General features: G+C 35.9%; 1 protein-coding gene across 6 annotated transcripts in view; it reads left to right on the forward strand.

The window, feature by feature from the left end:
- The window catches only part of ZFC3H1 (zinc finger C3H1-type containing), a 43,360-nt gene that overhangs the window by 12,663 nt on the left and 8,792 nt on the right, over positions 1 to 21,905 (forward strand). For 5 of the 6 annotated variants that reach the window (XR_008821910.1, XR_008821911.1, XM_056338960.1 and 2 more), the window contains exons 8-28: positions 638 to 841; positions 1,521 to 1,685; positions 5,335 to 5,472; positions 5,875 to 5,993; positions 6,331 to 6,477; positions 7,052 to 7,226; positions 7,417 to 7,548; positions 8,248 to 8,796; positions 8,880 to 8,989; positions 10,297 to 10,428; positions 11,546 to 11,667; positions 12,244 to 12,345; positions 12,711 to 12,827; positions 13,720 to 13,903; positions 15,615 to 15,801; positions 16,227 to 16,418; positions 18,403 to 18,640; positions 19,777 to 19,882; positions 19,960 to 20,158; positions 20,631 to 20,725; positions 21,677 to 21,787. Coding sequence is in view for 4 of the 6 variants with exons in the window: in XM_056338960.1 (XP_056194935.1) it covers positions 638 to 841; positions 1,521 to 1,685; positions 5,335 to 5,472; positions 5,875 to 5,993; positions 6,331 to 6,477; positions 7,052 to 7,226; positions 7,417 to 7,548; positions 8,248 to 8,796; positions 8,880 to 8,989; positions 10,297 to 10,428; positions 11,546 to 11,667; positions 12,244 to 12,345; positions 12,711 to 12,827; positions 13,720 to 13,903; positions 15,615 to 15,801; positions 16,227 to 16,418; positions 18,403 to 18,640; positions 19,777 to 19,882; positions 19,960 to 20,158; positions 20,631 to 20,725; positions 21,677 to 21,787 (3,524 nt within the window). In the remaining 2 variants the exon portion in view is untranslated. Of the gene's footprint in view, positions 1 to 637; positions 842 to 1,520; positions 1,686 to 5,334; positions 5,473 to 5,874; positions 5,994 to 6,330; positions 6,478 to 7,051; positions 7,227 to 7,416; positions 7,549 to 8,247; positions 8,797 to 8,879; positions 8,990 to 10,296; positions 10,429 to 11,545; positions 11,668 to 12,243; positions 12,346 to 12,710; positions 12,828 to 13,719; positions 13,904 to 15,614; positions 15,802 to 16,226; positions 16,419 to 18,402; positions 18,641 to 19,776; positions 19,883 to 19,959; positions 20,159 to 20,580; positions 20,608 to 20,630; positions 20,726 to 21,676; positions 21,788 to 21,905 lie in introns of those variants that run through there. The other variant, XM_056338964.1, reaches the window with a different exon arrangement.

A 21,905-nucleotide genomic window follows, 5' to 3' on the forward strand; every position in this document is an offset into this window, starting at 1 on the left:
ATCTCTAGGCCATGTATGCAGATATGCTTATTCTCTGACTTGTTACCTGGATGTGGGGAAACAACCAAAACAGTAGCTCATCACGGTCCTTTTTTCAAACTTTGGCATTTTGACTATATGCTGTCTTCTTATCTAAGAGTCCACATGGAAATTTAATTAGCATTTTTTTCCCCACCACTTTTCTTCACTGAATGATTGTTGTCCTTCTTAGTAAAGCAGTGGAAAGTTGCCACTCTGTGCCATGACATCCTCTGAATTTTTGGCTAAGGGAAAATGTAATTTTGTTAGCTACGACAAATTCACAAAACTATTTAAGGACTGTTTTTTTTTCAAGCACTGTAAATTTATCTGGCCAGCCATATTTCTGTGGCTAGACTGTCTCTGGTTCTGAATTCTCATTTGTTTAGTTTGTGTGTTTGGATTACTTTAGTATCCAAATGTAACCTTGTTGTTTCCATTATCATCTTTGAGTAATTATTGTTTAGCAGCAGCCTTTGACAGTGATCTAAATCCCCTGCAGTTTAAATTAGTTTTAAACCATGAAATAATTTAGGTCTTGTCCTCTGCTAAATAATCATAAAGTAGTAATAAACTGTCAGGTTTCAGCCTCTTGTGGTTTTGTTTTTTTTAATCTCAGCCTGTACCATCTTTGAGCCAACTTTATGTGGAGGGTATTTCTTGTGTTTCTCTTGAGCCACCTCCACCTCTTCCACCTCTTCCCCCTGAAGAGCCAGAACAGCCACCAAAACCTCCATTTGCTGATGAAGAAGAGGAAGAGGAGATGCTCTTAAGAGAAGAATTACTCAAGTCTCTGGCCAACAAACGAGCTTTCAGATCTGAGGTACTGCATTGTTTTTTTTTAATGTAAACCTCTAGATGGCAATATTGACCAAAACTTCAATGTGATCTGTTAAGTGAGGATTACAGGCTTTTTTATGCTGCCTTCTGATCATTTAAAAAAAAAAATCAACCAACTCAAACTTTTCATTACCCTTTGCCCTTGCCCCCAAAATGAAACAAAAGCTACCCTTTGAGTTGTACCTTGCAGTGTCTCTTATTTCTGAAAGAATTATGAAACTTCAAGGTACTGAAAATAGAGTATGTTCAGGGGAATAGGGATTTTATTTTCTGAAGAAAAATGTTTTATCAGCTGTCAGAAAACAAGATGCTTAACTTTGTTTCAACCTTATAGCAAAAGGCGTTAGAGGTTAACTGTTTTCTTTTTTTTTTTTTTTTGGAGTGAGAAACAAGGTTTGTGGTTTTGAAATTTCAGGGTGTTTTTGACCTCATTAAAACGTTGCAGAACTTTTGCAGTTGACTTGTGAACGACTGGCATATTCTTGTGTGCCTTTTTTGGTATTACTGCAGAATTGCAAGATTTGTCTAATGCTTGGATAGTCTGCCTAAATCACAATTCCAAGTTCTAAAACATGTATGGAACAACCTTATTTATGTTTATGTCTTTTAAAGTAACAGTATATAGTGTGTGTTTTTATGACTGTATCTTTGTTTTTTGTTAGGAAACTTCAAGTAACAGTGGTCCACCTTCCCCTCCTGTTCTGGATAACTTTCAGTCTGTGCCAAGAAGCAATCTGTCTGCTGTCAGTATTAATACTGTGTCTCAGCCACGAGTACAAAATACAAAGTTCATTAGAGTACCAAGGCCTCCACGAGCAGTGATTACAGTAAGGAAATATTGGTGCTTTTTATCAATAAGACACTGAGTGTAAGTTGTCCTCTGTTCAAATGAACAGCAGATTTAAGATTTTCTAGTGATACAGCACAGAATGGTGGAGCTTCAGCTAAACATTTGAATTATTAGTGACTTTGATAATCCATACGCTCTTATAGAAACAATTTGATGCTGAAGTAAGAATTTACAGCTTGAAAGCATCAACATAGGCCAGCAGTAATCTGAACCAAGAGACATATAGTTCAACTAATTTCTTTTTCAGATTAGCATAGACTGAAGGGTGCTATCCAATATTAGCTGAGCCAGTCTAATCACTGTTGCCAAAAAAGGGGTGATCTTGCTCTTTCTTCTGCCTCTGGTCAAATCTCCCTTCTTTTAAACTGGGGTCTAGAGCATCAGTCCTGTTGCTGAACTTATTTAACGTGCTTAACTGGTTAGAAAACTAACTTTGGGAGGTGGGAGGTATTTTTCCTTCTAGGGGGAGTTGAATTTTTTCAGTGAACAGTTTGTGAGCATTCGGAGCCAGCACAAAAGTAGTGGCAGATGGCGTGTCTGTGGGTCAGGGTGGAAGACAGTATTCTCTTCAGGCAGCAGCAGACTTCATTACATTAGCTCAAGCCATATTCTGTAACTTGACCGAATGGTCATGGGAGGTATGCACAGCTTGCTTTTGATTTGTGATAGCTGCAGTCTCCTTGGATTGTTGGAAACGTGTTCTAAAAACATATTTGCCTGTGTCATGCCAGACTGGAAGCCCTCCTAATTTATGGCAGTGAACCATACACAGGTGGCCAGTTTGTGATTAACAATGCATCTTACAAAGCTTAGCTTGTTGTAGCTCTTTGCCATGCAGTTTCTCTAATGAATAGTATGATTGAGTCCATACCTTTGCCTTTCTGTCAGTGGATGCTGTCTCTAATAATTTTTTACTAAAATTTGGAGGAATACATAGTGTCTGTGAGTCTATTGTGGCACTGTCAAGTGTAATTGTAGCTGGCTAGCAGTTTTCTTGCTCATAAATACAGACCTTATGATTGCTTGGTCACCTGATGCCATAATGAAAGAAAAAAAGCTTGAGATGGTAAACATGAATGTTCTTTTTTTGGGCATTCTGAGGCCTGCTTTCCTTTCTGCAGGAGAATTGTGCTCTTAAGCCTAAAGTGGACATATCTTTTTTTGGCTATACTCATCTTCATGATCTACTTTAAATTCTAGATATAGCTGGAATTTATTGTTCAATTTGGATATACTTATATCCTTTCTACAATAATTATGTTCACTTACATTTTTTGAGTGTTCTTATGTTTAAATACTAAACATATTCTGAAAAAAACCCTTAAATTACCACATATTCTATTGTCCTGAGACTTCATTAACTGCTGCTGCATGAATGAGGGAAAACATGTTACTGGGGAGCTGTTGGTTTGTTTTTTAGTAACATAATAAATATCTCTTACCAGCTGTGCTGTTGAAAGGCATTATGTAAATGTTAAAAAACCCTACAACTGAAATTCAGTACCTGCTGCTAATGATAGTTAGCTTAGTTAAAGGTGACAGATTAATACCTTGTATTTGAATTGGCTGGCTTGGCTAGTGTCTCTTTTTACAAGAATGGTTGTGGAAACAAAGTGTTTTGTATTAATAATTTTTTAAAATAGAATATTTATATATAAACTAAGTGTGTGTTTTAAGGAACTTATGGCCAAATAATGTTCACAGAAGCCTAGTCACAAGCTATTTCTGTCCTCTGAAAGCAATTTGATGTGAAAACGAAACCAATTACTCATATTAGTTTAAGCTTTTAGAAGCAATTTGTATTGAATGCTTAGGTTTTCTTTTAACTTTTGTAGTATTTGGTTTTTCTTACTAGAGCCTAAAGTGAACTCAGAATTCAGTTTTGAACTTAAGAACTGATAGTTTTTCTGTGAGTATTTTTGGATATATGCAGAAATCTTAAAATCACAAATGCCTAATAAAGGCAAATTATGGAGGCTTTTGAAATTAGTAGTTTTGGGGGCTTGGTAGCTTTTGAATGTTTTGTGTGCTGTACTATATTTCAGAAGAGGTTTTAAATTTACAAACCTTGAGATCTCTTATGTGGAGTTGAGGACCTCTGCATAGTGAAATAGCCTACAGATATTGGTTTGTTTTTTCAATGACATCTTGTAACCCTTTTTCAAAGTAGTCATGGACACTCAGGGGTCTGTTCACCATGGCTGGAAAATCAATTGGAACATTATGGGGAGATCCTTCATTACAGCTGTAGCTATGGTTCCCCTGCAGTAGCAGCTGATCTTACTGAAGGCATTGTGATGGAAGTCTGGTGTTCCTTTACTGATTGTTAAATGTTTTGCTGAATCACATAAAAAAAAAACCCTAGGAAAAAACACCTGGAGAAAAGCTGACTGACCCTTCCTGTTACCAGCTTTTCCTCTAGATGAAAAATGGGGAAGGAAGGCAGTTAGGGACTGTTTATCCTACAGAACTGTGCCAAAAGCAGCTTTGGCCTTTTAATACCAAGAGCCAGTGATAGGCGAGGGTTGTATCTGAAGATGAGAAGGGTGGGGTGCCTTGCCTGATTAATTTAGGTTTCCATGGAGCTACAGCTGGAGAATATTGGTGAGGCAAGGACCAGTGCCTTGTTTTGTTTTCTTGCACCTGTATAAGCTGGAGTTTCATCTGCCTGTGCTATGGTGGTGCAAAAATAATGCATCTGTAGTATGTTCAGTAGTAGTAGATGCAATCCTTATTTTAAGAAGTCTACAGAAAGAGAATAACAAAAAGAAATGATTATGGAAATTGGGTATTTAACTTTAAAAAGTAGGCGATTTTAGTAGGGTGTGTGCTCTAAAAGACACTTAGAGCACTGAAGAGGTCCTGTCCTGAGGTAAAAGTTAAATGTGTGACTGTAGTTGTCCAGACCTAAACTGGGAGATGGGAAGAGCAGTCCTGGAAATGTGAACTGAGCTGCTTCTTCTTGAGCCGTTAACTCCAGAGCATTTGAGCTTGATGTCGGCTGTCTGCTTGTTTCTGCATCTTTCTTTGTGCTGGAATTGGCAGTCATCTGATCTTCAGTGAGCTGTTTCAGTTAGTGATGTTGGCAAAAAGTGGTTAATGTTTCACTTGCTTTTTATGTGCTGTCGGTGTTCTGCCAATTTAACTGCCTGAGCAACTCACTATAAGGTCAGCTAAGTATAACTGTAGGACAAGAGGCATTGCAATTGTGTGGCTTTGTCTGCCACAGCATTTCTAATGCAGACTTGATTGTTACCTCAGTTACTTAAAAAAAATGCTTGCAAATGTCACATAATTTTCATTACAATTGAAATAATTCATGAAGTATAGGAATAAAGGGTTTAAGATTTGTGTGCTAAGGCCGTGGAAATGTAAATATGCTGCAGATACTTGGCAATAGGTTGGAAATGTTGGAGTACCTTTCATGTTAACAGTATCTGTCTTGTAGTGGAGGTGCACAAATGCTTAGGTGTGGTTTGTTTTTTTTTTTTTTCTAACAGTGTGGAATTGGTGTGTCATGATAACAAAAGGAGTTAGCCTCCTTTTTCTCTTCTAGTAAGTATGTGCTCAGTTGTATCTGTCTTTAACTTTCTCTTGCTATAAAATGTTTTGCATTTTCCCCACAGCTTCCAAAACACAAGTCTGTTGTGGTTACATTAAATGACTCTGATGACAGTGAGTCTGATGGAGAGCCATCTAATTCAACTAGCAGCGTGTTTGGAGGACTGGAATCTATGATAAAAGAAGCAAGGAGAAATGTTGAGGTAAACACTATCAGCATTTAATAGTTTATAATGATTTTGCTTTGTATATGGAATTTAAACTTCAGAATTTGGTCAAGAAATTCTGGATTGCATCAGAAATGGACAAGAGTGAGTAGGTTATTCCTGTGTTGACCATTACATTGTAATTTGGATTGCACAACCTAATTCAGATGGTTTTTTTGGTTAAGATGGCATCCTGAAGACAGAATTTGTAATATGTTTTGGTTTAATTTTTTCAGTTAAAATTCAATGCATCTTTAATTACTACCAAAAAATATTGGTGTAAAAGATCTTACTAGGCTTGAACAGATTTAAGTTTGTGCTGAAATGGCTCTTAAAAATAGTCATTAGTAGTATTTTAAACTAGTGTGACTAGTATTGACTTCAACCTCATTGTAACAGGCATCAAAAATCAAAGCCCCTCCGAAATCAGAAAAAGAAAATGATCCAATGAGAACTCCAGAGGCTCTACCAGAAGAAAAGAAGATAGAATACAGACTCCTAAAAGAAGAGATTGCCAGGTACAACTGAGTTTAATCGTTAATGTAAAGGACTATAAAGAACATACATTTTACTAGCCTGTGTTTGTAACTGGAAGGAAATTCTGAGTTTGAAAATCTTGCCATCATTTTCAGGTTTTTCCCCTGCTCAGTTTTTAGGAAGACAACATAGGAGTCTAGAGAAAGTCTTTGGATTTGAACTGACTTACACTAGTTGACAGCAGTTGTGCAAAGTTCTTTTTCTTTTAACTTGAAATGTTGTCCTTGTAATTTTTTGAAGGTTTTAAAACTTGGGTGTACACATCAAAATGAATGTTGAAACTAGTGAATGTCTTTGCTTTTGACATGTCTGTTTTAGTCGTGAGAAGCAATGCTTAATTAAGTCTGATCCACTGAAGAACAATTCATCTCCTGCAAATTCTGATGGTGAAGTTGATGGAATTGGGAGAATAGCAGTAGTGACAAAGCAAGTCACAGAAGCAGAAGCAAAGCTTAAGAAAAACAGGTATGCATCTCACTGTTGTAATTCTTACCTTGTTTGCTTAGTAGGATGAAAATAGGAAATAATCTTGTTGAACATGCAGTATTTGAATTTCAGGAAATGATTGGTTTTCTGTTGTCTGGAACTATTCAGTCTTGGAATTCTATTGCTGTTCAAAAGGAATTGTGTTGTAAGTGCCAGTGTGGTGTTCAGTAACTTAAGTATTTGTCATGCTAACCATTTTCAGCTGTGTTTATGTTCAGTGACTAGAATATCATCTGTCACCTAACATCTCTGAAGTATGAAAAAACGAGTATGCTTTTCACTACTCAGTACACTTTGAGGGTAGCACATTTCAGTGGGGTATGCCTGATACATGTAAAGGAATGAGTGCTTCTGCAGAATAGGTATGCTGTTTGAAGCTTTTCCTGTATTTATAGTCTGATGAACGTTAAGACTGTCTGGAGAAACAATGTTGTTTATTGATAAGTAAAAAAAGAGCTGGGTTCTTAAATAACTAGGGTTTCGGAAGAACAGCAGTAGCTCTGAGAAACTTACCTTTGGAAAAGATTTCATTATGTGGCTTTTCTGCTTCTAGACTGCTGTTGATGAAGGATGAATCTGTCTTGAAACATTTGTTGCAACAAGAGGCCAAGAAGAGAGAGAATGTTCGAATTGCTGAAAATAAAATTAACAAACTGGTTGAACAGCTACAAGCAACAGAGAAGATACTGAATGCTAACAAGATGTTTCTCAAGAAGCTTCAGGAACAAGTAATTTTAATTTTGAAATGTTTCAGTTTCCTGGAGCTGGAGATCTTGAAATGGGAAGCCTGATTTTTGGAGGCTGTAGGCTTTCTTTGAGTTAATCATTAATTAATTCCCATGTCTTTTGTGATTATATTTTACTGTGTAGCCATATCAGAAAATTTGTATCTTACTGTATTATTTTCTTCTTTTTCAGATTCATAAAGTTCAGCAACGAGTTACAGTAAAAAAAGCTCTGGCATTAAAATATGGGGAAGAACTTGCTCGAGCAAAAGCAGTAGCAAGTAAAGAAATTGGGAAACGAAAACTGGAGCAAGATCATCTTGTAGTAAGTCTGCATGCTTTTAAACCATGCTGTACTTGAAAAGTACTAGTAATTTTGGTTAGGAAACTTAGTTCAAATGGGATTTCAGGAAAATATGAAAAGCACTGCAAGAATCTTCCTATTGATTTCCTATATTTTTGAGAATTCAACAGAAAAAGCATTTATTTAAAAAAGAAAACTTCAAAGTCTTCAATTCTGTGCCAGGGGAATGCAATTAATAGATAAATAATGAGAGGGAGCTATATGCCTGTGAATGAATGTAGGAAATAATTTACTGTCTGTAGACATAGGTGATCTGGTTAAAACTACCTAGCAAAGATGTTGAAGTGGAAGTCTGATCTTGCTTTGAAAAACAAAATAGAGAAAAACAAGGCCAAAATATTTTTGTAAATTATTCTTTCCTGCACCCCATGCCTCCCAACACTATTGTGTATACTTGTTCTATAACTTGCCTTTTAAAACGATCCAGGACTTCTGTTGAAGCCCTGTACGTTGTGTAGGGTAATTTTTATCAAAAAAATCTGCCATTTGCATTGTGGCAAACACTTGTGGGTTTCCTGCTGTCTGCTGAAATTTTCTGGCAAGAGTTTGAAATTTGTTTTTATAAACTCTGAATTAAATATCTTGCCCATGTTTCATTTACCTCCTGTCAATAGATCAGTAAATGTGAAAATGAAATAAAGGGAATTTTTTTCTTTCCAGCCAAGCAAAATGTTGAAATTGGAGAACTCCCCTGCATCAAGTCCAAAAAAGCATTCAGCAGAATTGATTGCACTAGAGAAAAAACGACTACAGCAACTAGAGTATGAATATGCTCTAAAGATTCAGAAATTGAAAGAAGCCCGTGCACTTCAAACCAAGGAACAATCAAATACTGCACCTCACACAGAAGAGGAATCTGAGTTTTCATTACCTCAGCCATCACTTCATGATCTTACACAGGATAAATTGTCTTTGGACAGTGAAGAAAACTACTTTGATGATGAAGTTCTGTCTAATTCAAACCGGGAACGAAGGAGATCTTTCAGAGAATCTAATTCTTTCACTAAACCAAATCTTAAACACATGGACACTCCAAAACAAGAAACTATAAACAAACTTTCTAAAAAGGCATCAGAGGAGCCTGAGCTGTTCCTTGGGTTGAATATCGATGAACTGAAAAAACTTTATGCTAAAGCTGACAGCTTGAAAGAGCTGCTACTGAAAAGTACTGCCTTTGTTGTACCTAAGGAAGATCTGTTGTGTGGTCAGGTAAAAGTTTTAAAACTAAAGGTGAAGATGGTCTTTATTAGCTGGTATTGCACTTACTGTATATCTGTTTATCTGTTTCCTAGGAAATTTCAGTGGACATGGATTTTGTTACATCTCAAAATAAACAAAGTGAAGTGAAACCATTTCCATTTGGACCGTATCATAGTCCTCTTCTAGTATTTAAATCTTACAGGTATGAAGACTGTAGAGCAGCTCTTTGACTTCTGCATATATGTGTTCTTGTTCAGGTATTCTTTACCACTCTTCTTTGGTATCCAGGCGTGTACAGAAAGACAGGTTCCTCTGAGAGTCTTTATTATCCTGAAACAGTTTTGTCTGTTGTCGGGAATGGGACAATTGTAGTTACTTTTCCTGTTATGCACGAGTCCCTTGCTTTTATGCAGTTTGCCGCTTTTACATAGTATTGCAGACTGTTCCCTGCAACTGGATTGTTGTTCGATATAGTAATTTAAAAAACGATAGTTAAGCATTTGAAAACAGGATTTTTATGTCCAGTATTAAGCAGTCTAAAATCCAGGAAAAAATTAATAAGTGTATTTTAATTATGCAGTCTTTAAACTTGGTTAGGAGTTACATTGTCTTGAGTTGAGATTGAGCCAGTCATCTATTTTTTTGGATTCCTGCTCAGTGGAAAGAGGCATAACCACATCTTAAAGGAGGCAGCTGCAAGTCTAATCAGTTTGACACATCTCTCTGCTGACTAGAGAGCCATCTAGCTCTTAGCTTCAAGAGTTACCATCACATGTTTGCTCCTACCCATTAAATTTTAGAAAACTGAAGTCTGGAATTTAAACTGGAGCAGTTGAATCCGACCATGTGCTTTGAGTTTTTTATTTCTATACTGTTAAGTAGCAAAAGATTGAGGATGCTAGTTTTACAGGAGTATTCATTTTAACTACTTGTAGGTTATGACTTCTATTCCTTAAGGAGCTAGCCATTCCAAAATTGTTATAGTCGAACTTCAGCTAAAGATTTAAAACAAGCATTAGCCTGCTCTGCTCGGATTGGTTTTTGTTTATGCGTTCTAAAACGTGATGTGAATTTTTTCACTCTTGTTTTCAGGTTAATCTTTAATGGTTCTCTTCATAACTTTTATTTGATATTAATCCTATGCTGAACTAGGGCATGAGTGCAGATTTCCTAGAACTAAACTGAAATTCAGTTTTAGTAGTTTGCTTTCCCTACTGAATTGTTACTATGCTTTCTGTTTTTATATGAATGAAGATCTGCACTTAAGGCAGAAGAGAACGCTAGAACAGAATCTGTATAGATTGAGGACTACTGTTTTATTCCCTCCCTCTCTCACTGTTTTCACCTTCCTCTTAACTCGCAGATCAGTGATGGTTTTGGTTAGTAGTGGGGTGTTGGAAATAATGAGATTTAATATAGAGGTAGCAATTATTTGTAGGAAGTTTTGTTTAGTAAAACTGATGTCTTACCATGTACACTGTGTCTTAATAATTCACTGTTTCATTTTAGGTTTAGTCCATATTTTCGAACCAAGGAAAAACTGTACCTCAGTTCAGTAACGTATAGCAATATGATTGAGCCAAAACAGTGTTTCTGCCGTTTTGATTTAACAGGCACATGTAATGATGATGACTGTCAGTGGTGAGTTTTTTAAAATTTGTTCATTTGAACTAAACATCTCTTCTAGGTGTCTGATTCAAAGCTGAAACTACACATGTTTTTAATTTCTTCAAAAGGTCTGAGTTTATGATCCTTTGCACAAATTCTAGAAAAGTTATTTTTAATGCCTTATTGCAGATATTTGGTTGGCAGGAAAAACTTTTAAGCCTTGAAGAAAGGAGACTCTTTAGATGTAAGTTTAGAAAAGCACTTTGGACTCTTAGAGAATATTTCACCTTTTGGTTGCCTTGTAATTCAGATGGGACTCCTCTTGCTTTATAGTGTCAGTGAAACGTCAGACCGTGATACCTCAGGTAGTGATTGATACTGTTAAGCACACTGAAGATGTATCATACTGCTAACTGAGATAAAGTGTATACCAAATACTATGTGATTATGTAAAAAAACAAAAACAAAAACCAAAAAAACCCAAATCCTCCCCACCAAAAACCCAACCCTCCACTACTGTAGTAGTGGAACGTGAGTGTTCGCTGGCTAAATGTTGTTACTTTGAAACCTGGTGTGGAGTTACATTAAAAATAGCTTGTTATGTTGAACAGTATATTTAAAAAGCTGGTACAAGAGCAAATGCATGGGAATTGGTCAGGAATAAACTCAGTTCGGAAACCTAACTACTGAAAAATGTAATAGGAGTGGACTTCAGCTCGCGCTTTTTTTTTTTTTTTTGCTTTTTTTCGGTGGCAGACAGCTTATTGGATCAGCTTTTAGCTGTTACCATCAAACCACAGTTTGAATCTTTTTAAATGCAAGGTGATACCTTAACTACCTTGTTGGAACTGGAAAGTTCCAAATACTGTGTTTTTGTGTTGTATGTGAAATGAGTGTGTAAAGGTTTATTTTAAAGAGTAAGGCCATAGTGCAGTAATGAAGACTAGGATTTAAGATACTGATGCAGGCGTAAGTTTAGAGAAGACCCAGACATATTTAGCAGAAATTTCTAAGTGGGCTATTGTGTTTTTTGTGGGTCTAATTTTCTTCATGCTTCATCCGAGTGTGTACTGAAACCAGCTTTCTAGTTATAAGCCTTATTAAATTGTTGCTGTGATAAATACATTAATTGCTTCTTTGTTTGTTTTAGGCAGCACATGAAAGATTGCACTCTTAACCGTAAGCAGCTGTTTCAGGATATTCTGTCTTACAATTTAGAACTGATTGGCTGTTCCGAAAAAAGCACTGATGAGGAAATCGGCACTGCCACAGGTTTTTGAGTCTTCTGTTCACTTTTGTATGCAGAGATTAATTTCTGAAGGGAATGGCTTTTAATAAAGCTCTGGGTTGCAAGGACTTTTATGTAAAGCAATGTAAAAGATACAGCTACATGAAAAAACAGGTTTCTGCAGTTGTCCAATTAAGTCCTTTGCAGTTGGTAGTTACCTTGGTGTCTACAGAAAGGAAAAAAATGATTTACCTATGGAATATTTTCACTCAAAGCTTTTACTGGATTCAGGGGATTAGGGAGCAATGAGCATTGAATCTTACCTTCTCCCCTTCCTCATTTCTTTTTATAACTACTGGGCTCGTCTGTTTCAGTGGAGCTGGAATTTTATAACAACACTATTGTTACATATACATATATATACACACTATCCATGTAGGCAAGTTACCAAACATAATTTTTTTTAGTTTTTAATTTCTTTGTTCTAGTATGTTAAATTACCATACTTCCTGAAGCAGTCATGTTTCATGAATTCAGCATAGGTTGTGCTAAATTGGTGTTAAGTTCCCTATCCGTTTTCATATAGGTGTTTACCTAAGGTATAAATATTCTTGTTTCAGAAAAATATGTTGAAAAGCTTTTTGGTATAAACAGAGACCGTATGTCAGTGGATCAGATGGCTGTTCTTCTGGCCAGCAATGTCAATGAGAGTAAAAGTCACAGTAAGTAAAATGGTAGATTAAATACAATATAAACTTTTTCAGTTATATTAAGTATCTTGATGATTTTTGTAAACCAAGAGTGTGGTGGTTTTTTTTTTTTGCTTGGTTTATTTATCTCAGTATTATAAATTCTGCTTATGGTAAACTTAAGGCAGCAGAGTTTGTTTTAAGGCAGTAATAGTTTTGGAGTCCAGTCTGGAAAAGTGACTTATGCGCTTGAGCACAATAGATTTTAAATAAGTAGCATTGACACTTATACACTTGTGTTGCATTCACAGCATGTTTTTATCTAAAACTTTCATTAGAAAAGATGTTTTAATCTTGAATACAGAAAAGTAAAAGAGTTATTACTACTTTGTTTACAGCACCTCCATTTACAACATGGAAAGATAAAAGGAAATGGAGACCAAAGTACTGGAGAAAACCTCTGTTAGATAGTAGCAGCAGTGAAGAGGAACAGTTGATTGGACCTATTAAATATGGTAATCTGGATGAAAAAAGTACTGCAGGGAAATACCTACCAACCTCTTTCCAACACCTAATTTTTAAAGTTTTTCTTAGAAAAACCAGTTCTTTTAATAGCTCTCTTGGCTTCATATTTCCTGCGTGAAAACTCTATAAGATTTTGGATAAACTTTGATTTGAAGTTGTTATGTTAAAAGGGGTGTGGAAAAAAAAGTGCTAGTATAAAAACCCGTGCTAGTATAATGTGTGACTGGAAGCTAAGGTGAAATTTCTACTTACCCCTTTCTGAAAGGAACAAAAGGAGCTATTTTCCTAGAATGTTTAAGCTTTGCCCATAGATCACTGGGATTTTTTTTAAAAAAAATTTTCCCTTGCAGGTCTTCTAGCTTTATGTGTTCGGTTATCTCAAATTTGTACAGAGTTAGTATTTAGTGTTGAGGTCAGGAGTTAAAAAAAGCTGCTCTTAAATGGCATTTGAGACTTGGAAGCTTGCTAGAGTATCAGTAACCTGACAGTGTTTCACTTGTGACTCATGCAGCTGGGAGCTTTAGGGTATGTTGGTGAAGCCAGTAAAAAGGACTTTCAGAGACTCAGAATTGAGATAAATTTTCCTTTGTCAGATATGTCTGTTTCCTAATGCTGCCTAATGTACTACCTTAATTGGTATCTGTTGATCAAAGCAGCCTTTTACTGCTGTTTATTTCTTGCCTTTGTATTTGAAATGTAACCAGTTTTCTACAGACTTTATGGCTCTAACTTTTAGAGGATATTGAAATAACTGTATTTTGCTCTGGTCAGTGACTGTACTTGAAATATATAATGCACCCTTTTTGTGAGTTCTGATCTTGCAGGTCACTTGCGTTTTTGAACAGAAACACTTAAATTCTTTCTTCTTTTTTTTGTTTGCAGCTCATCCCACAGAACATAAAAAAAGAGCTCCCGCTCTTGATGCCGTGGTGACTCCAGATGATATCCGGTATTTTACAAGTGAGACTGATGACATTTCAAACTTGGAGGCAAGTGTCCAAGAAAACCCCTGTGATGTCCAACTTTGGATTAAACTTGCATACAAATACTTGAATCAAAATGAAGGGTAAGTCTGCTACGTTTTCTATTTGATTTTGTGCTTTACCCGTGCTGCTGTGATCGAGTTTCTGATGTTGTTTCTTCAACAATGCCACAAATAATTTATTACTTGAAAGCAGGTTAAAAAATAGATTAGACTTCCTACTGTATGCGGTCTAGTACGCAAGTAATAAATTACAATGACAGTTTATCTTTAGGTAGGTTCTGATTCAGAATGAATGTTCAAGGAAAGCAGTGTGGGAGAAGCTGTGTTTGAGAAGTGCATGGCTTAATGCATTACCAAGATTACAGTGGAATGTTGTACTTCCATTGATACACTGGACCAATAAACTTAAATCAGTTTCTCCTATACAGAGTGAACGGTTAGAATTATGTTTGAAATTACTTTAGTCAGAAAGCTTTCTTATAAGAACGGCTTTGTGATGCGGTTTTATCTCTGTAGAAATGGTCTAGTTGAGCACTCTGTTTCTTGTTTTGTAGTTTTTTAACTCTTGGATTTCTCAGGTTTTCCAGTTTCTGTTCCTTTAAATTATTCTGCAGGGTACCATGTTTTTATTGGCAGTCAGGTAATTTCAGTAGGAATCCTGCCATGATGGTACTGGCTTAAGTAGCTGCAGCAGTGAGAAAAGAGAATGGGGAGGAGCAGGTTTCTTTTAAAAGCCTTGTGTAAATGTGGATAATGGAAAATATTGCAAAAGATAAATTTAGCTCTGTCAGTAGCTGCCTGAACACTAGAAGGTGTAGAACTAGAAAGATCGGTACTCAAAAGAAAATGCTACTAGCAAGGGGCAGGGTGAGAAGAGCACATTTTCTAAATATAAGCATACTTAGAAAAAGACCAAGAGAAGAAGGGGGAAAATCTAATGGAAGGCAACGCATCTTAAAACAGCCACCTCCTCTACCCTCCCCTTCCCCAGTACTCTGAAGTAACTGAGTGGTTTAGTAGGTGGCAGTAGTGATAGAAGGGGTTGGGAAGGCATCAGCCTTCTACATGGTTAACTGTGTTAGTTTTTTGGGATGTGTGGTTTTTTTCCTCTCATAAATATGTACACAATTTCTAAAGATGTTCCCAAAATAAACATGACCTCAGAAGCTTTCTATGATTTTATCAAAGTTTGTTTGTGAATTAAAGCTCAGCTCTGTGGTTTGCAATATAGTCGGTTATTTCAGCTGATCTTGTGTTACTTTGCTGGTATTATGATAGTTATCTCAAAAAGTAAAATAGCCTTTTTTTCAATGGCTTAGAGGCAGATAAAAAATGCATGACATGCACAGAATCCTGAAATAAAAGCTTATATGTAGTGGCTGCAGAAAGTAAATCTAATACATAACAAAAATATTCTAACTTTACTAAGCTTTTGAAATTTCTGTTTAAACTTTTTAGTCTGATTTAAGTGCTTGTATGATGGTAGCTTGAGACTTTTGCTTACAGATGAATCTTACCCTTTTTCAATTAAAATGGAATCTTACTTGAATTGACACTCTTTTCCTAGAAAACTTGTTTTTCCATGCACTGTGATGATTGCACCTAATAATGACCTTTGAAGGATGAAAACTTTCTAAAAGTTTAAAACTTTCATAGTAAAGGTCAGCATATGTGAAAAAACCTGATTTGACTGTATGTCACTTCCATTCTAGTTATAAGCATCCATTTTCATATTTGATATTGTGTGATAATGCTAAGACAGTTGATGTGACTACTTTTTTAATTTTTACAGCTCATCGTCTGAGTGTTTAGATTCCACTTTAAATGTTTTGGCTCGAGCCCTTGAGAACAACAAAGAAAATCCTGAAATTTGGTGTCATTACCTCAGACTCTTCTCAAAAAGAGGAACCAAGGAGGAGATACAGGAAATGTGTGAAACAGCAGTGGAATATGCTCCCTCTTACCAAATCTGGTGGACTGTAAGTTAAAAAAAGTGTCACGTGAAATGTGCGGTTTTTACTGTTGAAAAACCAGTACATATGATAGGGAAAGCGTGAAATTAAAAGCGCTATAGCTTTCTGAAAAATCCTAAGTTGATCAGAAGATGAAGCCATTTGAAGTTCTGTTTGCAGGGTATTTGTAGAAACCATTGCTTTTCCTTAGGCATTATAAGTTATTGAAAAACAAGGTGCTACATTTCTTATTTTTTGTTACTTAAACTTGCAAATTTTAACTTCAACTATTTGATCTTTAATATTTAAGCAGTGGATTTTGAGGTTTAATTTGAAAAATTGGTGTGAGAGGGGGAAATACAGTTCCTAAAGTGGTGAAAGATGTCAAGCTTAGAATCACAATCTTTGGATAACTAGTATTCTTATTATTAATATGAATTATTTCTCTCTAGTTTTTGAATTTGGAGAATTCCTTTGATGGAAAAGACTACATATGTGGGAGGATGCTACAGTTCCTAATGAAAGTGACAGAGGGAGAAGAAAACCCAAATCTCCTGTCTTTTCAGCTGCTGGAGACTCTCCTGTACAGGGTTCACTTAAGCCTGTTTACTGGAAGACATCAGAATGCTCTTGTTCTGCTGCAGGTAACTTCTAGGTTACCACCCCAGGAATTTTCTTCATACCTTCACTTTTCTAATACCTGTTGCTCCGATAGTGTCAACTTCAGAATAACTGTTCCTTCCCTTATTTGCTGAAGGAATTCTCCTGGAGCCTTCTGTTTTGAAATACGATGCCATTGTAAAATTTGGATATACTCTGGGGGGCTTGTTACCTTGTTTTGCTTTGCTTGTGTAACTAATAGCCTAGACCAACTACGTGTCAAAATAATTCCAAGAGAATTGCTGTACTACTTTATTTCTGGCAAGCTGTGTAATGCATTTCTGCAGGGAAGGGCCTGTGAGGAATGTATTGCCTTTGGTACTCGTATGTTTATTGCTACAGAAATTATCAACCGGTAGCTCTTGGGGAAGGACATAGTATGTTATTTATCTAGGAGTGTTGCCCTCCAAAATCTGGAAGACTGTTAAATCAGGCTCTGTTTATCCCATCAGACTGTATTGATCCCATGAACTCCAAAATCTTGGAGTTATCTCGGGCTTTTATTACAACTGGAGAAAGAATTTAGGACACTTACTGTTCTGTGAACGATAGAAATGGTGAATGAAGGTGAGAGAAATGGAGTGCCGAGTGCTGCTGTGGTTTGAATTAAGGTTGGTTCATTCTTACCAGCAGGTGGCGCCTGTTGCTTGCGACACCCTAAAACACTTTTCTCAGTTGTGTAGTTCAAGGCTGTAATGCTTTTTTTCTAGCTCCAGTTTAAATAGAAAAATGTAATGCTGTGTTGATTTTCTCCAGAATCTATTCTAAACACAGCAGTACATGTAACTCTGAATGTTTGACCGAATGAACAAAAAGACAGGGAGAAAAAACACAATTGTGTCAAATTGATGTGGAAATCCAGTGTATATGGGAGAATAACATACACTGGTTTCCCTTACTTTCCCCAAAGCATCATTATAAAAGCAAACATATTACTGTATACATTCTGAAATGCATAGTTGAAAAGAATGTCTTGGGGAGAGATTATTTAACCATATTTAAGAGAAGTTAATTTCTAACTAAATGCTAATTCAGAGTAAGTAGCAACATGTCGCTCAGAAGACTTGCTTTCAAGTTTTCAGAAGCAAATATTTTGACGGGTGAGTAAGTGGCATTTTTGAAAATTCAGGTTTTGCCCATTACAGGACAAGCGTCCTGCTGAATTTTGCCTAACTTTCAAAGGAATGAAAGTACTTGCAAATTACATTCTTTGAATGTACTGCATTTATCCAGAAAAATGTTGGCACGTCACTGGCTGTGAGATTCTGTTCTGTTTTAGGAGCAGTTGTAATTAGGCTTTGTTTAATTGTATGCTCTAATGATTTTATTTGGCATCTGCCAATTTACTGGGCTATTGTAGTTTTGTATATGACTGGTAGGAAAATTTTGAAGCAGTATCCTTGTTTTCAGTAATGATTCCAACATTTTTTTAAACAATATGTATACAGATGGTGGTGCTTTCAGTAGACCTGGATAGCTCTAACTTAGTAGCTGTAAAACTAGAACTTAATAAAAAAACCCAAACCCCAACAAACAAACAAAAAAAACCCCCAAACCCACAAGCCCCAGTAGGGTATAGCAAGTTGAATCCAGTTTGTTAATGAGTTGTCGCTAGAGCTAACTTATTATTTCTGTGCAACTGGAAGTAATTGCCCAAGAATTAAGCAGAAAAATGGAGCACATGTTGGGGGATGCATGTCTTCAAAGTCTTATCTCTGTTCACTTTTCCAAATAAAAATCTTCTATACAGTTTTTCTAAACCTTTTATTAGGAATTACAAATATGATTTGAAAACAGTCACACATTTACATAAGGAAGATATAAAAGTGATGTAAAGAATTAGTTCCTGTTACTTCTATGGAAAAGATTTGAGAATATTAAAACTTACTTTTCCTGTTTCCTTTTTTCATTGCTAGATCTTAAAGATTTTATGGTTGAAATACAACATACATTTTTTGATCTTTACAGAATGCTTTAAAATCAGCAAATGAAAAGATAATATCGGAACGCCTTACTGCAAGTGACCGGTGCTTGGCTTGGCTGGCTTACATACATCTAACTGAATTCGGCATTCTCCCAGTCAAGTTCTATGATCCAGCTAACGTCAGTCCTTCAAGGATTGTGAACAAAGAGCCGTTTTTAATACCATGGCAGACAGTTCAAGATGTGAAGACCGATCCTGATACGCTGTTAGCTATGTTTGAAGGTAAGATGAAGGGGGTAAACGACTTAATATGTTACTTGCTTTTAGAATTTCAAGGCAGCGCAGTATTGCCGATGACTGTGTTAAGCCATCGGGATTCATCCAGTGAATATTTCATGTTTATTTCAACAGAGCAGTTCAGAAAGTCTGTGTTCTTGGGTAATTAATACATACACTGAGTTTTTCATCTATGGTTCAAAACCATAGCCTTTTCTTTGAACTATGATATTCTATTAAGATAAAGACCAGTGGCTTGTGACAGTACGACATTGCTTCCATAAACCCAAGAAAACTAGCTTTATGGCAAGCCAAGCTTCTGTTGTCATTCTCTCCCTTATCCTCCCTCCCTCCATGGGGTATATCTACTGGAAAGTTTCTTTCCTGGAAGATTAGTGTTGCCTTAGAAGAGGCAGGAAAATCTATGTGTTTGTATTCATTCAAAGTTTTAAGTAAACTGATTAATTTTTTTAAACATGTAAAATGAAGATACTAGAAGAAACTGAATTCTTGACTTGTGGTGCTGCCAGAGGTGGACTTCATAATAGCAATGTATAAACGTCAGTACTTGGTGTGTTAGCCAGCAGTAATATTGAATTGCCACTGAGGCTGTATCTATGCTGCAAGTGGTAATGCAGTGTGGAAATACTCAAGGATAGACTGAGTAGCCCAGCTGTGGGAGTGAAGGTCTCTAGCCATGATAATGGGGTGTTCATTGTTGGGTAGCTTTTTATTATGCTGAGAAGAAATACAATATCCTATACTAGCTTTTGCCTTAATAACTTTCAGCAGCTATGCTGGAAATCCTGGAATATAGTTTTAAATATAGTGATACGCTGCTATTTGTAATATGGCTTTAACATTTTGTTGGCAGGATGTTTTCTGTTTTTTAAATGAACAAAGGATGAAACTTGTGGAAGACTTTGGTCTTTGCACTTTGGTGATAAGTGTTAAGAAAGCTTTTCCAAAGATTATCAGCTTCCTTTTTTTAATAATTTGCAAAAGCAGCACTCTTAAATACCTTTCCACACTTAAGTATTTTCATTATTTTAAATGAGACTTTTTTATTATGTTAAGTCTTATAAATAACTTTGACATTGCTTCAGGTATAAAGGTATTGATTTTATACTTTTGTTTTAAAGATGCAGTCAAAACATGTACTGATGAAAGCCTTGAGGCTGACAAAAGAATAGCTATCTGCTTTCCTCTCTACAGAAACATGATAGCTTTGCTGAAACTTCTTGAAAGGTAAGTTGTTTCAAGACATTTTTAATTTGACTACTCAACTCTGCTGTCTTGAAAACTTACCTTTACTTTTCTTTAAGGTGGGAGTCTGCTACAGAACTTTGTAGATCTTTATTGGAGCTCTGCCCTAACAACTGTCAGCTCTTGGAGAGTTTGGCCACCTTGTATTTGCAGATGGAGCAGAGTGACAATGCCTACAAAGTGTGGATTGGAGCTTTTGAGAAGAATCCTCAGAATGCAGAAATTTTTTATCAGTTCTGTAAATTCCTTGTTTCACAGGTAATACTCCACTCCAAAACTCACTTTGTTGGTCTATTGGCTTTATGAAGTTTGGAGTTTGTGTGTTGTTTCAAACACTTATCAAATCGATTAATCTTTTTGATATTTTTTGTAATATCTACTACTCTTTAAATAGATGGGAAAAGTACAATTGGCAAGATTAGTGACATGACTAAAGATAACTGGAATTAGATAAAATCATAAATATATAGGTCAGATTGTTTTAATCCAGTGTTAATATCCTTAAGCAAGAATAATAGACTTTAACAGTAAACGCTTAATATGTTTACAGCTTTTTTTCTGCTACCTGCTGACTGACCCAGTTAATCTTCATTCTTTCAAGAATGAAGGCAATGGAGCACTGCAGAGATAGACACACCACTTGTTACTTATTGTGCTTAAATTGTTCTTGTCATTTTCAGGTTAATGTTTAATTTTTATTTTATTTTTAAAAAATAAAACCCCAAAACAGGAAAGGTCAAGCAGTATTCTTCCACTGTTGCAAGATTTTGTGGGAGCTTTCTTTGAGAATACATGCCAACAGCATGGTCCCATGGATCTCTTAAGGTACACCTAGAATATTTTTTTCTATTTAAATTTTGATAATACTGGCATTTTTTTTGGAAAAAAAGACAGTCAAAAACTTTTAAACTCATCTGGTTTTAGCTTGGCATGTTTTTCTAAAACTTCAGTGAATTATGATTTGGTAGTTTATAATATTTGTACTTGTTGTTTGTGTATATACACTGAATTGTAAAACCAGAAGGATCTGAAGATGAAACAGCCAGCAGGTTTGAAGTCTGGATTTGGGCAATGAAAATCAATTGTGTGTGCCAAAGTTGTGTTGTGTTGTTTTGTTTTGTCTTCCAAAGCTGTGAGCCTAAAATTGCATCCCTAAAAAGAGCTCAATCCAGGGTTTGAGCATGCTGTTAATCAGCAGATTATTATTACTGCTGAAAAGGCACAGGTTTGTAATTAGCCAGCTGATTTTCTGCTTGAATTTTAGCACCTAATTGAGAGACTTACTGAAGTTTTGAAATATGCAGCTTCCCTATAGTCAAAACAGATGCCTCTGAAGGCCTTCAAAGGAACACCTACTTTGATAAAGCTTATGCAGATGTTTGAAATGTTTTTATTTCCAAGTTAGGTGTTAGATTTTATTTGTGCTTAACACTCGTTTACATTAAACTTAGTACTGAGAGTGCAGCTTAGCTGATTGTATATAGGTGATTGTACTTGATTTATTTTATGTGGGGTTGGGGAAGTCTGAGATATAAAGCAACATTTAACTTTGTACATAATGAGGAACTACATGCTTTCTGTATTCAACTATTTTTATATTTCAGTATAATGCTTTTTATATAAATTGTATCTGGATGGAGTTAAATGAAAATCTAGGAAAAGTACATGTTTTTTTCATGTCCCATGACCTGGACTTCAGAACTAAATGTTACTTCTGCACAGGACTCTTCCATGTAGAGGGATATTCCCGTTTACTACTACTTCTTTCTCTTGTAGATATCTCTTGAATTTTCCAATGCCAATTGAATTTACATCACCTCTCTATAAAGAACATCTTACAGATGATGTTGTAAACCAGCAAATCCCATTTCTGTGGCAGATCTACTGGTGAGACTTTATGAAGTATTTCTGAGAAACAGCTATTGGGTCTCAGTAAATTGCATTTTCAAAAGCAGAACATTTGTTACTTGCTTAAGGGTATATCGCTTTGGGTTCTCTCAGTAAA

The sequence above is a fragment of the Falco biarmicus genome, chromosome 5 (genome assembly GCF_023638135.1).
Source record: "Falco biarmicus isolate bFalBia1 chromosome 5, bFalBia1.pri, whole genome shotgun sequence".
NCBI classification, from domain to species: domain Eukaryota; kingdom Metazoa; phylum Chordata; class Aves; order Falconiformes; family Falconidae; genus Falco; species Falco biarmicus.